Raw genomic sequence first — 17,530 nt, 5'->3', positions numbered from 1 at the left:
ACAGGTCAAGTTTAAGTGTAGTTGAATGACTCACTTGTATTTGGAAAGATGACTCTTCCTTCACTCTTTCCTAGAAACAACAATAAACTGCGAGTTGTGGCTGGACTGAATTATCCAAGGAAAGGGTGTCCAGTATCGCTCGGTTCAGCAAGTGATCCTGCAAGAGAAATTTAACCAATCAGACTTTGACAACGATGTGGCACTTTTGAAACTGCATCACCCACTGTACTTCACAAATTATGTGCAGCCTGTGTCCATAATTGAAAATGAAATGGACGAGAAACAACTCAGCTTTGGCTCATGTTACATCACTGGTTGGGGCAGCTCAGTGTCAGAAGGTTTGTGTTCAAGTGTCCAAAAAACATCAAAACATTTTTTAAAACATCTGTGCATTATTAAAAAAAAAGGGAAATATTATTTAATATAATTTTTGCTATATTGTCAAAGAGGAACTCTGATTAGTAGTAGTTTGAGGGTTTCAGTGCTCTCATTCCTCTGAGAAAAAAAGACATGAAAACTTACATTTCACATGACTTCTGACAATAATTTTTCCCTGACAAAAGTTTCTGAACACTCTTCAAGAGGCTGATGTTGAGCTCATTGATACAAGATCCTGCAATCAGAGAGGCTGGTATAATCAAGATGGCCATGTTAATCACAACATGATATGTGCAGTATGTGACCAAACCAGAGTTGACACATGTCAGGTAATTTTTTCTCATTATATCACATGGCAAAGATAGCAGTCTGTAAATGAAGACAGTGATTAACACATCTGCTGGAATACTCTTCAATCAAGGGTGACAGTGGTGGCCATCTACAGTGTTACAGTGAAGACCTGAAGAGATTTTACCTTTATGGAAAGGACTGTGCATTGCCAAGGAAACATGGCATATATAGTCAAGCTAGCCGGTACACATTCTGGATAAGAACTCAAGCAAGATCTATATCTGGTGCCTCAGTCACGGATCTGTCAGTTTTCAAATTAATCTCAGTCCTGTTTTTTCTCAGCGTACTTTATATTGGTCTTTTAGCATGAGAAAAATTTCAATAAAGCCTCTCAAATGTTATAGGCAAATGTTTGTCATTATTTAATTATTTGCATGCAACAGTTGCAAACAAAGAAAACTTTACAATTCTATTAGTTTGAATCACTAGGGAAATGGTGTTAAAATATTTTGTTTGTGATTGTATTTACGTTTTTCATTTTCAGCAGACATGCTTCTAAGGCGAGGGCATGCAGAGTATAAAAATGAATAAATAGGAACATTTCATGCTTAAAAAAATGTCATGCTTTTATTAGTATCTGGTGAAAAGTGTTCAGCCTTGCCAGTATGTCAATGACATATGAACTGACATCCGATATATACACCTATCCGACTCTTAAAGGAATATTCGGGGTTCAAAACAAGTTAAGCTCAATCGACAACACTATGCCACAAATGCTGATTACAACAAAAAATAGTTTTCTTTAAATAAAAAAAGCAAAAATAGAGGTTACAGTTAGGAACTTACAATGGAAATGAATAGATGAAGTTACTGTTTACAAACAAACGCTCTGCCCCGCCCCTTCTGGGTTCTTTTGGTTGCCAAGAAAAGAGTTGCTGTCTATGGGTGCTTTGCTCAAATTGAGCTGAAACTGCCCAAAAAGTTGTGCGGTTTATGGGTTGAAACACCCTGTTTCTCACAGATTATCGGAGATTAGGGCTTCTTTAAAATTTCCACCAGATCATTGCATCATGAAAAACTCAGGGTTTTACATAAATTGTGATATTTCATGGGTCACCATTATTGTTATCGCATCTGCTCTGTTAGACACAATTCAAAGTTCACTGGTTGAAAAGATGTTTACTTGACAATGACTCTTTATGGTATTTTATTCCCAACAATATCTTTTTATTGATTCATAAATACACACACACACACACACACACACACACACACGTAAATACTTATAGAACTGAGATCTGGGAAACTCAAAACGTTGAACCAAATTTTCAAAAGATCAACACTCCACTCTCATATAGGTCTCGGAGTGTAGTAACCCCCCTCACAATCCACTCTGACCAGCAGAAAAGGGACTTATTAATACAGAATTTAGTATAGAAAGGCTTTGCAATGGTAAAATAGGGGCAAGAACTTCCTGTTGAATACAATACCAGGGAGGGACTCTCTCAAGTTGAAGCGACCAATGAGCCAAATGTCTGAGACCGAATGCATAATAATAAAACAAAATCTTGGGTAGGCCTAGCCCACCTTTGTCAAATGGCCTATGTAACTTATTAATGTAATCTAGGATGCTCACCATTCTAAATGAAGGACTTCGCTATGCTAAAAAATTGCTTGAAATAAGAGAGGGGGACATCTACAGGGAGAGATTGTAACAGGTAGATACATTTGTCCATAACATTAACCTTCCTAATCATAGATAAATGTAATGAAGCCCACTTGCCACATCGCTCAAACCTTTTTATTAAGGGGTCAAAATTAACTCTGTTCTACTAAATCAGACAAATTTGCTGGGAATAAAATGCACAAATACATAATGCCCTGTTTGGGCCGTTACTGGGCAGTACGCTGTCAGAGCCAAAGCTTCGGATTTGGACCAATTGACTCTGTATCCTGAGAACTTTGAAAAGGAATAAATAATTCTATGGAGGCAAGGCATAGATCTAGTGGGGTCAGAGACGAATAATAAAATATCATCTGCATAAAGCAAAAGTTTATGCGCCACACCTCCTGCCACCCCCCCTGGAAAATAATCTTCCCTTCTTATCGCGGCTGCTAATGGTTCCGGGGCAAGACAGAACAATAATGGGGAAAGAGGGCAACCCTGCCGGATGCCCCTATCCAGAGTAAAATAATCTGAAATTAATCCATTTGTTTGTACCGCCACTACTGGGTGTCTATAAAGTAACTTAATCCAATAAAAGTATTCCTGAATTCGTATATTTCCAAAATCTTAAAAAGATAATCCCATTCTACCTTATCAAAAGCCTTTTCAGCGTCAAATGAGATGGCAGCGACCTGAGTCTGATCATTCGCCACTGACCACAAAATATTGATGAGACGCCTAATGTTATCAGAAGAGCTGCGGCCCCAAATAAACCCCACCTGATCTATATGTTTAAGAGATGTCATAACTTTACTTTATCGGTTAGCCAGAATTTTACAATATTTGTATGTCTAGCTGGATCAGGGAAATTGGACAGTAACTCTTATACTCACTTGGATCTTTGTCCTTTTTAAGAATCAGACTCATCCGGGCTTGTGTCATGGTTGGCAGGAGCTTTCCATTTTTTAGTGATTCCGTATAAACTTCAAAAGTGGAGCCAGTTCTGTAGCATAAGATCTACAAAATTCAGTGGCAAAGCCATCTGGCCCCGGAGCCTTGCTTGTAGGCAAGGCCTTAATTACCTCACCAAGCTCCTCCAGGTTATCTCAGAATCCAGATAATTTCTTTCGTCAGTTTAGGGAGTTCTAATGGTTCCACAAAGTTTCTAATATCTTCATCAGTAGACAAAGATGTGGAACTTCTAAGGTAGAACTCTTTAAAGGTATTATTAATATCAATGGCTGAGGTAAAAATTTCACCATCAGCAAATTTCACTGAGGGAATGATAGAAAGAGACTCTCTCTGCTTTATATATCTAGCCAAAAGCTTCCCTGCTTTGTCCCCTGACTCAAAGTATGACTGTCTTGCCCTGAATAACCAAAACTCCACTTTTCACGACAAAATAGTATTATATTTCAATTGGGTCAATTCTCTGAGGCCATCAGATGACATACAGCGCCTCTGCACTTTTAATATTTCCTTCCAACTCCACGAGCTCTCGTGCCTTGGATTTTTTGATGAATGAGGCATACTGTATGATCTGACCCCTAAAAACCACCTTAAGTGCCTCCCGAGCCACGCCCACAGAGGATACGGAGGACCAGTTGGTCTCCATATAAACACTGATTTCAGGCTTTAACATTTGTTGGAAATCAGGATTTTGCAAAAGGGATACATTAAGGCACCAACTATATGATTTCTTTTTCTCTGTATGTGGCAACACCTCTAAACTCACCAGGGTGTGATCTGAGACTAAAATGTTTCCAATTGAGCAATCCGCAACAGATGAAATAAGGGATTTGGATATAAAAAAAATAAAATCTATTCCAGAATAAATCTTATGGACTGATGAAAAAGAAATGTATAGTCCCTACCAGATGGGTTCAAAAGTCTCCAAATATCTGTAAGACCAAGATTTTTACACATCCTGAGAAGCGTCACTGTTGCTTTAGGGGGCTTGCACACTTTTGCTTCACTGTGATCAAGGACTGAGTCCATCAAAAGATTAAAGTCTCCTCCCAATGTTATATCATGAGGGGTGCCAGTGGCTTGCAACATCTCATCAAGATCTATAAAAAAAAGCTCTGATCATCAGCGTTAGGTTTGTAAATATTAGCCAAAAAACAACCTTTGCCCCTGAATTTCTGCTAAAACAATAATGACTCTCCCTAATTTATCTTTAATCTGTTTGAGACATTTGAATTGTAAATGTTTATTTACCAATATAATGGCTCCCTTGCTCTTACTTGAGCCAGCACTAAAAAAACATATCTTCCCAAATTTTTTAGCTTCTTGCGGGGAAAGATGCGTTTCTTGAAATTCCCATAGTTTTTTATTCAATGACATAATTCACATTGCTTCATGGGATTGTAGTTCGTGCCTTTGTGAAATTCAGTAAGTACAAAGTCTTGTACCTTTGTCTTTTTGTCCGATTTTCAAATATGTTTTTGCTTAAATTCTGTGATTTTGCAATTCACCTGGGAGCTGGATGGTTTGGTTCATGGCTTACAACTCTTGTATGACGGATTTTATAAAAAGTCTATGGAAGGAAGGAATGGGAAAAATATTTCTGGAACCCAGGCGGTTGAAAAATTTGGGCGGGCATGGATGCTCTAAAAAACAATAAAAATAAATTTGCCTATTCTGAAGGATGTGTTTGGCTCCCAGTGCGATGATTTACTACAGGTGAGCTCTTGCCAACATCTCCCAATATACAGATACAGTAATTATTTTAGAAAAACAATATAACTTCAAAAAAAAAAAAAATTAAAAAAAAAAACACCAATATGATATTTTCACATTCTGAAGGTTTTAGTAGATTCCCAGTGGATAAACTGAATTACTACAGATGCTATATTCCCAATATGTCTAATTATGTGTACAGTATTCAATTATTTTAGGAAAAAAAAAAATTATATACAGGTGCATCTCAATAAATTAGAATGTCGTGGAAAAGTTCATTTATTTCAGTAATTCAACTCAAATTGTGAAACTCGTGTTTTAAATAAATTCAATGCACACAGACTGAAGTAGTTTAAGTCTTTGGTTCTTTTAATTGTGATGATTTTGGCTCACATTTAACAAAAACCCACCAATTCACTATCTCAAAAAATTAGAATACATCATAAGACCAATAAAAAAAACATTTTTAGTGAATTGTTGGCCTTCTGGAAAGTATGTTCATTTACTGTATATGTACTCAATACTTGGTAGGGGCTCCTTTTGCTTTAATTACTGCCTCAATTCAGCGTGGCATGGAGGTGATCTGTTTGTGGCACTGCTGAGGTGGTATGGAAGCCCAGGTTTCTTTGACAGTGGCCTTCAGCTCATCTGCATTTTTTGGTCTCTTGTTTCTCATTTTCCTCTTGACAATACCCCATAGATTCTCTATGGGGTTCAGGTCTGGTGAGTTTGCTGGCCAGTCAAGCACACCAACACCATGGTCATTTAACCAACTTTTGGTGCTTTTGGCAGTGTGGGCAGGTGCCAAATCCTGCTGGAAAATGAAATCAGCATCTTTAAAAAGCTGGTCAGCAGAAGGAAGCATGAAGTGCTCCAAAATTTCTTGGTAAACGGGTGCAGTGACTTTGGTTTTCAAAAAACACACTGGACCAACACCAGCAGATGACATTGCACCCCAAATCATCACAGACTGTGGAAACTTAACACTGGACTTCAAGCAACTTGGGCTATGAGCTTCTCCACCCTTCCTCCAGACTCTAGGACCTTGGTTTCCAAATGAAATACAAAACTTGCTCTCATCTGAAAAGAGGACTTTGGAACACTGGGCAACAGTCCAGTTCTTCTTCTCCTCAGCCCAGGTAAGACGCCTCTGAGGTTGTCTGTGGTTCAGGAGTGGCTTAACAAGAGGAATACGACAACTGTAGCCAAATTCCTTGACATGTCTGTGTGTGGTGGCTCTTGATGCCTTGACCCCAGCCGCAGTCCATTCCTTGTGAAGTTCACCCAAATTCTTGAATCGATTTTGCTGGACAATCATAAGGCTGCGGTTCTCTCGGTTGGTTGTGCATCTTTTTCTTCCACACTTTTTCCTTCCACTCAACTTTCTGTTAACATGCTTGGATACAGCACTCTGTGAACAGCCAGCTTCTTTGGCAATGAATGTTTGTGGCTTACCCTCCTTGTGAAGGGTGTCAATGATTGTCTTCTGGACAACTGTCAGATCAGCAGTCTTCCCCATGATTGTGTAGCCTAGTGAACCAAACTGAGAGACCATTTTGAAGGCTCAGGAAACCTTTGCAGGTGTTTTGAGTTGATTAGCTGAATGGCATGTCACCATATTCTAATTTTTTGAGATAGTGAATTGGTGGGTTTTTGTTAAATGGGAGCCAAAATTACCACAATTAAAAGAACCAGAGACTTAAACTACTTCAGTCTGTGTGCATTGAATTTATTTAATACACGAGTTTCACAATTTGAGTTGAATTACTGAAATAAATTAACTTTTCCACGACATTCTAATTTATTGAGATGCACCTGTATATATATACACATACATACACACACACACTAAACTAAAATTCACCAATATGCCATTTTTACATTCCAAAAGTTGTTGTAGGTTTCCAGTGGATAGACTGACTTACCACAGGTGTTGTTTTCCCAATATGTCTAATTACATTATATGTATACGTATTCAGTTTTGTCCAATTATACGGATACCGTATTTAATCTTTTTTTTTTTTAAATAATGTAATAATATATAATATATATATATATATATATATATATATATATATATATATATATATTATTCAACAATTTAATTTTTACATTCTAAAGGTTGTAGTAAATTCCCAATGAATAGACTGACTTATTACAGGTCATATTTTTCCAGTATGTCCGGTTATAAAACAGTATTAATTATTATTTTTAATAAATTTAGAAACAAATATGCTAAAACTGATTTAAATTTTATTTTGAAATCCCATAGGTTGTAGTAGGCTCCCAGTGGGATCACTGACTTAAGGGTCAATTACTTACAGGTCAGATTTTGCCAGATTGTGTTATTATATGGATGCAGTATTGAATAAAGCCTAAAGTCACCTAAATGAAATTTACATTCTTGTAATAACAAACTTATGAAAAGTAACAAAGTTTGTCAGTCCTCTTGGGAATTCATATAACGTCATATACCCTCCCCAAGTCCAATGTTTACCTGAACGCCAAAGTCAGTCAGTCACATTTATTTCCATATCACATTTAAAAACAATTGTTGACCAAAGTGCTGTGCAATAAAACCCAATTAAAAATCTCCCAACAGTAAAGTGTGGCGAAAGACCTGAGAGAGAGTGCAGTGTGAGTGACCCAGATGATCGGAGGTGAGAATGTGATATTTGGCCATGGCACGTGTCCATAATCTACCAGCCCAATTCATTGCTTGTTCAGTCAGCTCTGTGGTGGAACAGTTATCAATGAAAAATGGATACTGACAGCAGCTGCATGTGCAAAGGAACAAAGGTAACAACAATTATTTAAATATGCCTAGTCATAGACAATGCATTGTGTTTACCCTGACTGAGTGTAGCACTTTCTCCCATAGCAAACTTTTGATCAGAGCAGGAAGCCCGTAGTCTGGATGTTGATGATAAATCCACACAGCAGTTAGCAGTCGCCAGAGTAGTCAGATATCAGAAATTCAATCCTGGCACTTTGCGCTATAACATTGCTCTTTTAAAACTGAAGACCCTCTGTGTTAAATGAGTTGTGTCTATCCCGTCTGTGTACTGGATAGAGCATAAATATGAATCATGTCACATCACAGGATACAATGCTCAACCTGGTGGTAAGCTGGAACTGCAACTCCCTAAACAGTACAACATACACCTACCGAGCACTTTATTAGGAACACTATGGTCTTAAAGTGTCTGACGTGGTCTTCTGCTGTTATAGCCCATCCGCCTCAAGGTTCAACGTTTTGTGCATTCTGAGATGCTATTCTGCTCACTACAATTGTACAGAGGGGTTATCCGAGTTACCTTAGCCTTTCTGTCAGCTCAAACCAGTCTGGAGATTGTCAATTGACCTCTCTCATCAACAAGGTGTTACTGTCCGCAGAACTGCCGCTCACTAGATGTTTTTTTGTTTTTGGCACCTTTCTGAGTAAATTCTAGAGACAGTTGTACATGAAAATCCCAGGAGATCAGCAGTTACAGAAATACTCAAACCAGCCCTTCTTGCACCAACAATCATGCCACCATCGAAATCACTGAGATCACATTTTTTTTTCCCCCATTCTGATGGTTGATGTGAACAGTAACTGAAGCTTCAGACCCGTATCTGTATGGTTTTATGCATTACACTGCTGTCACACAATTGGCTGATTAGATAATTGCATGAATAAGTGAACAGGTGTTCTTAATAAAGTGCTCAGTGAGTTTAAATGCAGAGTAAAATAATGCTTTAGGAATCCAATGATTGTATGTTGCTATGCAAACAAATGATTTTATTGTTTTCTCTCCTATTGCTTTTGAATAATATCTTACAATCAGTGTGCAATGCATTGTCTTGTTTTTAAATGCTTTACATTTATCTTTATTAGAAAACGTTGGCATACTCCAAGAGGCAAGGGTGTTTATAATGTCATAGTCATTATGTAATAAAACAGAGTTTTGGAACTGTGGCAGCAGATATGGTTTGTGCTGGAGGTTTTGGTGGAGGCATTGACGGATGTGAGGTATGACATCAGTGCTCTTTTTCAACCTTAGTTTCTATGAACTTTAGCTGAATGAAAGGTAAGATAGTGCAGTTAAATGCATTCAAAAGCTTTTAAATTAAGGAAAAGAGTTGTAAGTTGTGTCCATATTCATCAGGTGCATACCTTTGTTGTGTGGTGTCATGCTGCATTGAGTTGGCCCAGAAATGAAAATTCTGTCATTTACTCACCTTTATGCTGTTCTAAACCTGTTCCTGTTATTTCTTCCATGTATCACGAAATGAGATGTTAGGCAGAGTGTTAAATGGAAAATGATGCAATGAAAGTGAATGGTGACTGAGGCTAAAATTCTAACGTCTCTTTTTGTATTCTATGGAAGAAAGTCAAATGGGCTTGGGACAACATGAGGGTGAGTAATTGATGACATAATTTCCAATTTTGGGTCAACTATCTCTTTAAGCCTATTATTATCTGACCAATTACAATATAATATGCATATATTTACAATATATATTATAACATGCAGACAAATCTTGGTGGACCATTGAACTGTTACATCAATATTTAGCACCGCTACTATTTGATTGGAATTCGAGTGAAGACCACTGCATGTGGAAAACCTAACCAACCAAATATGTATTTGAAAGTCCCCACCCAATACTGGTGGATTCAGCAGCACATTCATGAATAACACTGAAGTCCTACTGTATTTCTCACCCTCTTCTTGGCATTTAAAGCTGAAATTGCTAACACATTGAAGTATTAATCTAATTTAAAGTTCTGAGTGTCATATGACATGTGTTCCTAAGTTGTTCATATTTTCTTATTTTTGCTAATACTCATGTTGTATTTTATATAGGTCTAATTTAAATATAGAGTGAGTGCGCTAGTGTCTTGACTATACTGAAACCAGAACTAGTGACCTCATAAAATCGGTCTGCATTTTCATACATTCGTGGCACCATTCACTCTCTTAAGAAAAAATTCAAATACACAGAGCAAAAAGACCTTATCAAATCTGAATAAAAAAACCCAAAAACATTAAAATAGCAACTTCTGTTGAGTAAGACAAAGAGGATTTAGTGACCTCTGGTGGAAAAACTGAATTTAGCCTTTATGTTTTAAACCAACAAAAATACAGTGTATATATATGTGCATTGCCAGTGGAATAGCAGATGACAACAATTATTTTCTATAGTGAGTGGACAGTTACCATAAACTCAATTTCACATTATATTCTTCTCAATGCTTTTATTTGATGTTTGAGTGCTGTAATGGTTTGTCTTTACAGTCATACTGTAGTTTTTTTAATGAGCAGATAAATAGATGTTTATTCTTGGGAAAAAATATTGTGTAATATAGATTCATTGAGGCTATTAAAATTTGTTTAATTTTCTGTTCCGGCATTTTATTACCTTAAATTGCCTTGAAAGTGAAACATCTGCCAAACACTCCAATTGTAAGATGCAAACTACACCCCCTTGAATCAACTCAAAACTCAATGTAGTAGTTGGGAAAGGAGAACATTCAAAGTGCCACAAGTATTTAATGCATTTAATTAAATATATGATTTGATGTACAGTTTTGCTTTTAAATACAGATTAATTTGTTTGCTGCTTCCTCACAGAATTTATTATTTTTTCAAAGCAGTCAGATATAAATGTAAATTCTTCTTAGGCTCATTCAAAAGTTCCTTGTATTTGCACTTTGCTCACAAGAAGTTACTGTAATAAAGAAATTAGGATTCAGTGACGATAACAATAACTAATTTAATTAACAGATAAATCTATACATTTTAAAAACAATACACTCAGTATTTTGACAATTAGAAATTGAATAAAAAAAAAACCAAAACAAAACAATTATGAGAAGATAGCAAAAAAGAAATGTGCATCTCTGAAGAAAGGAGCTGCACAAAATTTCACATGTAAACAATCAGCCGTAAAAATGAATATTTTTTATATCTAAGGCCATTTAAAAAAAAAAAAAAAAATGTTTCAGTTAGGTGCTAATAAATGATATAGTAATTTTTATTAAGATAAAAAAGATGTAAAAGATTCTCTCTTAGTATCTACTTTGACCAGAAAAAAGATCTGACCAAGAAAAAAGTCTTGGATTAAACACCCTTATTCACTTTCTTTCGCACTCTTTCTCTCTCTTACACACACACACACACGTTAGTGTGGCTATCCTTATGAGGACTCTCCATAGACATAATGATTTTTATTCTGTACGAACTATATATTATATACCCTAAACCTAACCCTCACAAAAAAACATTCTGCATTTATACATTCAAAAAACAAAAAACATCGTTAATATGTTTTAAGCAATTTGAATTATGGGGACACTAGAAATGTCCTCATAAGCCACATTTATAGCATAATACCCTTGTAATTACCATTTTGTAACCTAAAAAAATTGTCCTCATAAACCACCCAAACCCACCACACACGCGCACACGCACACACACAAACTACAACCAAGAAAACATTAAGACAAACAGGAAGGGTGAATGAAACAATGGATATTAAAGATGCAAAATATGTTTTTTTGTTTCGTGTTTGTAATGTGTAAAAATAATTTTATTGTTTTTAGCCAGTGATGCGGAGAACTGCCATCAAGTATGAAAGATCAGTCAAGTTTTTTTTTAGAACCGGACAATGGTGTCCATTTGTTTACACAGTAACACCAGTTAGACACTACAATATATTGTTCACAAACAAAAGCCTTCCATCCATTCATCTTTCCAAAGTCCCTTTGACACAAGAAACAAAATAAAGCCAGAAGCATACATAAAAAAAAACTTAAACATCCATCAGTTTCATAAGGCATGGAACTGTCTTCATTCTTTCACCCTTAATATACATACGTTTAATGCATCTCAAATCTTAAAACTGCTGTGCTTTCAGGAAGGACGTTTCATGAAACCTCACTCTGGTACTTAAATGATGTGCATTACAATGTCAGGGAAAAAAAAACTTTTTTACACAAAAATAAAAGATTATGCATGTAAACATTCTATTATTTAAAAACCATTATAATGACAATGAGTTTTAAGTAAAAGAAGGTATGAACAAACCAAGTGTGGGTGACTTCAGCTCTGGTGGAATGCCATGTACAGTCTGCTTTGCTGGTGAACCTGTTATATACTGAATATAACTATAAGTTTGCACTTCCAGAATGAAAACTGAAGGACTCTCTCCTAAGCAGGCAGAGTGCTAGCTCAAGGGAGGAGATAAAGTGCGCAGAAAAGCTTCTTGTGTCTCGTTGCAGCTCTTTATGGGCAATGGTACTTTGTGCAAGCTAAGCTTTGCTCTATGGAAGAGGCATACCAGAAGTGGCACTAAGAGTAGATCAAAGACATCAAAGTCAATGTAACTATGTTATATGGTGAAAATGTGTTTCCACCTTTTTTAAAGGGCAGGAATATTTATACTAAAAGCAGAGCACCACCCTCCTTGTGACATACTGAATGTCCAGGGAGGGTTGGATGGCTTGAGCCAGGGTGGACTTCACCACCATTGGTCAAACAGGCTAAAACTCACAATCACATTAGAAAGAACATAAAAATATCTACAAGGCTCAGCGCAGAGGCCAGCTTCCTCCATGTCCACTTTGGGAATGGCCATGTTGTGTCCACTGTGAGCAGTTCTTTGGGAGCCATGTAGAGCTTTAAGCTTTTATAATGCATTTAGTTCATGCTCACATGTTGTACGCCACGTAGATAGGATCCAGTTGGTCGGCCAGGAAGGAATCGCGCAGGTGCATGCGCTGCTTCTCGCCTCGGGAGTTGATAGGAATGATGCCGGGGTCCACAATGACCACCACACCCACGATGAAGTGGTGCTCTTTAAGCACCACATTAGTGACCAGTGGAACTAGATCGAGAGCTTCCTGCTCTGACCCACTGAGCTCCACCACAACAACCAGCAGATTGGTCCATGTGAAGACAGCACTGTTAGAAAGACAAAACATTCGATCTAGGCTGTGAGGTTCTGTGTAACCATAAGTGCCATTTACAGTCACTGAAATAAAACCGCTTCATTCTACATGGTCAGCCAAGACTGAGACAGATGCACACAGAGGCATACGTGTCATTGTTCTCACCTCTCAGAAATGCTGCGATGCGCACGAGACACTGAAGTCTCAATGTCAATGGGGTGATAACGCAAACCTCGCAACTCCAGTGTTTCATCCAGCGAACCCACTACAAACAGAGCATCATGGCGATCTTTTGGAAGATAAATGGTAAGAAAAGTGGAGATTATGTGAAGGTGAACATTTAAATGGACATAAAAAGAACTCAAAACGATACTAATTTCATATTTACTTCTTCCTATGGAAAATAATTAATCTGAACACTATCAGCTGTGGCTTTCCTGTTTAATCATAACTGCTCCCCCAAATTAGCATTTTAAGTTATTTTAATTTATTATATAAATGGACTACAACATTAAAACCATTAAAAAATTTGCATAAGGCTCAGCGATCTGCTCTATGTTACAAACCTCCACGGGCATCTAGTAGCTCCATCCTCTTGACAAAGCCCAGATATCCAGTTCTGGCCCACAGCGTTTCGGTCTCTCCAAAGCTAAGTCGTGTGTTAAAGTGGTCAGCCTGCAGGCTCTCCTCACCATATATGGTGAAATAACCACTGGCATTGTGAGGACCGTTCACCCAGATCTGAAAAAAGAAAAAAAAAAAAAAAAAAAAAAAAGAGAGAAGGAAACATCAAAAACAGCAAGAAAATACAATGAGGATGGGAGTCTGGAAGATTATGGTTGAAAATGGTGTAATAGCCTCACACATTGTTATAACAGTTTGTATGTGTGTGATTACTAAAACGTAAGTGTTTGGTCACCTCGCCTAGATGAGAGTCTCCTAGCGGTCCCCTAGTCTCTGGGTTCACGATGATCACTCGCACTCCAGGAAGGATCTGAGGTGATGCACAGAAAACATTACGGAATAATTCAGTGTCTTCGGGGTCATTCACACCTAACACGTTTTGCGTGCACCTGCTCTGTTTTTAAATGTGTTTTCTATGTAAACGCACTGTACCGGCGTCCTGCTGTTTTTTTTTTTTGCTCAGTGTCTCGCACAACAGCACCAACTTCAACTTTTAAAAAACTAATCTCAAGACACCTGGCTTTTGTTTCATTTGTTGCCTGCATCTAGCTTTTTTAGCACAAGAACAGCCAAATGTAACTATGTAAGATAATGTAGCAGGGCTAAACAATAAGGATGGAAATGTTGGCAGGACAATTAAAATTCTAAACTCATCGCCCGACCAGACCAGTTGAAAAGTCCTTAATGTTGAGCCCCATGTAGGACAGAAAGAGATCAGACTTACAGTGCCAGACTCCATCAGCGGCAGACTCTGAGGAGCTCCTCTCTCCACCAGTCTCACTCTATAAGAAAGAACAGCAATGAAACATTTCAGGCATGTAATGGGCTGCTTTCACACTATCACTAGACTGACATACCTGTCGTGCCTGAGAGACTTCATGTCTACATAAACAGTGGATGGGTCTGGACCAGCAGTGCCCTGAAATGGCAAAAGAAAAGTTATATATAAACAAAGCTCTACTCTTGTCTCACAGCAATCCATGATGCATATATACAGTATATATGGCAGTTGACAATTATTTTTTTTTTAACCTGTAGACAGATGGCCAGGTTGACTCTGGCACTGAAAGCAGTGCTCACTGCACGTGGAGACAAGCCCAGGTCTTTGAAGAGCTTGGAGAATGACTGCGTGAGTGCCAAACGGGGCCTCTCTTCTGCTATGACAACACAGCTCCTTACACACAATAGGTTCACGCCACGTGCCTGCACAGACATCTCTCGTCAACTTTTATAGACACTTTTCAGGCTGTATTTACCTTGTCAAACCCTTTCTGAAAGCTATTTTTCCTCAACATTAAATCCTGTGATTGAGTGTATGTGTGTCTGTATCCTGTTCACTCACCTTCAGAGCTTCAGTCTGTGTGCCAAGGCCCTTGGTGCAGAGCTCCATGACAGAGTAAGAACAGAAGGTGTCTCTGATCTTATACTGACTAAGTGTGCTTAACCACAGGGGCAGGGAGGTCTCCAACTCCATAGGAGGGATCAGAATTGACTGGTGACCTGAATAAACACTAGATACACACAAGCCCACAAATTAAAGATGAGTATTCTATCAATTGTGTGTTATAACACTATTTTTTCTATCCTAACTGAAAATGCGATACCGTGTGACATCTGATGTTTAATTGCTACGAGAGAGTGTAATTTGACCAATGAGATTTCATTATTGTAAGCGATAAGTAAGTGAAATAAATGTCATGTTGTGCATCGCTTGTAGCCGTCATGGCCGATTAGGATAAAAACTCAGACTAACATAAAAAAAGATGTGATCTATAGTGTCGTGCATGGCTAGGACATGGTCTAAAGGGTTTTACTGTGTATACTACCTAGACAGACACCACAGCACAAAGCCCAGGCCGCAGTAGGGGTCCAGGCAGATGGCAATTTGTCTGGAAGAGTACAGCTCACACTGCAGCTTGATGGATCGACACAAAGCACTGACCGCTGAATGAGATATCTGAGATAAACAAAAGACAAGCAAGCTTTTTAAGACTTGACGAGCAAACTCTTCAAGATAAAGTTCAGAGAATGGATGTTCTTATAAAGTTTGTGTTGACCCTTTTAGATGAGTGTAAAAATATTGATTTTCCGATGCATTTGTTGATTAAAAACAACAAAAAAGAAAGATTTAATTCTAATAACACATACAGTAGATGTGCTTAATAAATCATGCACGTCCTCTCTCGTTATATGGGCTCACTGGATAATGCCGCTAGTCTTAAAGAGACAGTATCGATTTAGCACGTGCTCTACATATCAGTGTAAATACTTGTAAATAGTACAGATTATTCAAGTAAACAAAATAACTTAATAAATATATATATATCCCACGTAATATATGCAATTTCAAGACATTAATTGATGGAATGGACTGAATTTAAAAAAATTTCAAAAGCTAAAATCTGACCAATTTGATGGAAAACTAATGATAAATATAATTTGCAAAATGTATATTTTCAAATTGTACCTAGAGGGTTGCCTAGAAGCTGAGAGAGAGTTTCTTTTATACGTAAGCAAAATGGACATTGCAACAGAAATGTACCCATATGAATCGATATCGATTTAAGATCAGAATTGAATTAAATTGTGAGCTTGTGAATCTGAATCTAATTGGGAAATCTGTATCAATACCCAGCCTAGTTATAAATGTGCACTAATTCATAAAAAAACTGAGACACATTATCAGAGTCTGTGAAAATAAAACATTTGCACTCTCAATAAACTGTACAGTAATAAATCTGAAAGCCACAGTAGTGTTAAGAATGACACTTCTAAAGCAAACACATAAGGAATGAGACTAATTTGAGAAAAAAAAAAAAAGAGGCAGGACTTGCCTTAACTCCAGTCAGCATGCCTGTGGTGGACACACTGAAGTCCAGGTAGGCCAGCATCTCTGCAGTGGGCGGCTTATAGATGTGAGGAGGCCGTTTCCTGGGAAGATCATCTGTGCACACACAAGATAATCAGGGATAATACGTTTTCAAAGTATATAGAGTTGTGAATTCAGTATATTGACTGACTATTTAGAACGCAAATATGCTACCAGAATTGAATTTCTGTACCTGTGTCTATTATATTTGGCCATGTCTTCACATTCACACTGGCTGCTGCTTCCTTAGACCGTAAAATCTTCATAAGGGTCTGAGTTGTGAGGATGCAGGCTGCTTTGCTCACCTAATGTAAACCACATTTGACAATCAGATTAATAGGGTATGCAATTTCATATGTTAAATGTACAGCATGTACGAACTGCTCAGACTCACATCTATGATCATCCGGACAGTGGGCAGGGTGGCGGCAAGGTTCTGTGGGTGAGGAGGCCTGACGGTGACTGGAATACAGCCGGCATACAGACAGCCATAGAAGGAGGCTATTAGATCTATGCCTGCAGGAAAGAAGGAAAGATGACTTCAATGTAAATATGTCACACCAGCATTCAATAAGCATCTATTCACTATTACTTATCTATTAAAGAAGGGACAAGAGTCATCACCGGGAGGGTAAAGCAGCACTACATTGTCTCCGGTGTTAATTCCTCCTCTTTCCAACAAAGCTGCAGTGATCTTCTCGGCTCGCTTGTGCAGCTGAGAACATGTAGCTGTGCTCACTGCTACCCCCTGCAGGACAAGAAAAGGAACAGTACAGAACAGTTTCAGTACAGAATGGGCAGAGGGCTTGAGTAATTGATCAGTGTGATGGTGGTTGTATTTGTGTCACCTTTGCATTAAGAAGCATATAGAGGACGTGATCAGGCTCACTCTGTGCTCTCCACTGCAGTGCCTCGGACAGGAACTGGTGCTATAGGACAGAAGAGAACAAACGGTCTCTCAGCCAAACAAATCTCTCAATATCACCTAGAAAGTAATCTTGATATTAAAGGGTTAGTTCAC

General features: G+C 37.9%; 1 protein-coding gene across 2 annotated transcripts in view; it reads right to left on the bottom strand.

Moving 5' to 3' along the window:
• Nucleotides 1-10,544: 10,544 nt before the first annotated feature.
• Nucleotides 10,545-17,530, bottom strand: part of LOC127419814 (disco-interacting protein 2 homolog B-A-like) — a 102,770-nt gene continuing 95,784 nt past the window's right edge. For both annotated transcript variants that reach the window (XM_051661566.1, XM_051661567.1), the window contains exons 25-38: nt 17,358-17,438; nt 17,134-17,257; nt 16,904-17,025; nt 16,703-16,814; nt 16,475-16,584; nt 15,467-15,597; nt 14,983-15,151; nt 14,673-14,843; nt 14,498-14,559; nt 14,365-14,422; nt 13,876-13,950; nt 13,523-13,697; nt 13,122-13,245; nt 10,545-12,969 (exon numbers count right to left, since the gene is read on the bottom strand). In XM_051661566.1, coding sequence (XP_051517526.1) covers nt 12,717-12,969; nt 13,122-13,245; nt 13,523-13,697; nt 13,876-13,950; nt 14,365-14,422; nt 14,498-14,559; nt 14,673-14,843; nt 14,983-15,151; nt 15,467-15,597; nt 16,475-16,584; nt 16,703-16,814; nt 16,904-17,025; nt 17,134-17,257; nt 17,358-17,438 — 1,767 coding nt within the window. In that variant the 3' untranslated portion in view covers nt 10,545-12,716. The remainder of the gene's footprint in view (nt 12,970-13,121; nt 13,246-13,522; nt 13,698-13,875; nt 13,951-14,364; nt 14,423-14,497; nt 14,560-14,672; nt 14,844-14,982; nt 15,152-15,466; nt 15,598-16,474; nt 16,585-16,702; nt 16,815-16,903; nt 17,026-17,133; nt 17,258-17,357; nt 17,439-17,530) is intronic.

Source organism: Myxocyprinus asiaticus, chromosome 29, assembly GCF_019703515.2.
Source record: "Myxocyprinus asiaticus isolate MX2 ecotype Aquarium Trade chromosome 29, UBuf_Myxa_2, whole genome shotgun sequence".
Taxonomy (NCBI): Eukaryota; Metazoa; Chordata; class Actinopteri; order Cypriniformes; family Catostomidae; genus Myxocyprinus; species Myxocyprinus asiaticus.
This window is presented reverse-complemented; position numbering and strand designations above follow the sequence as displayed.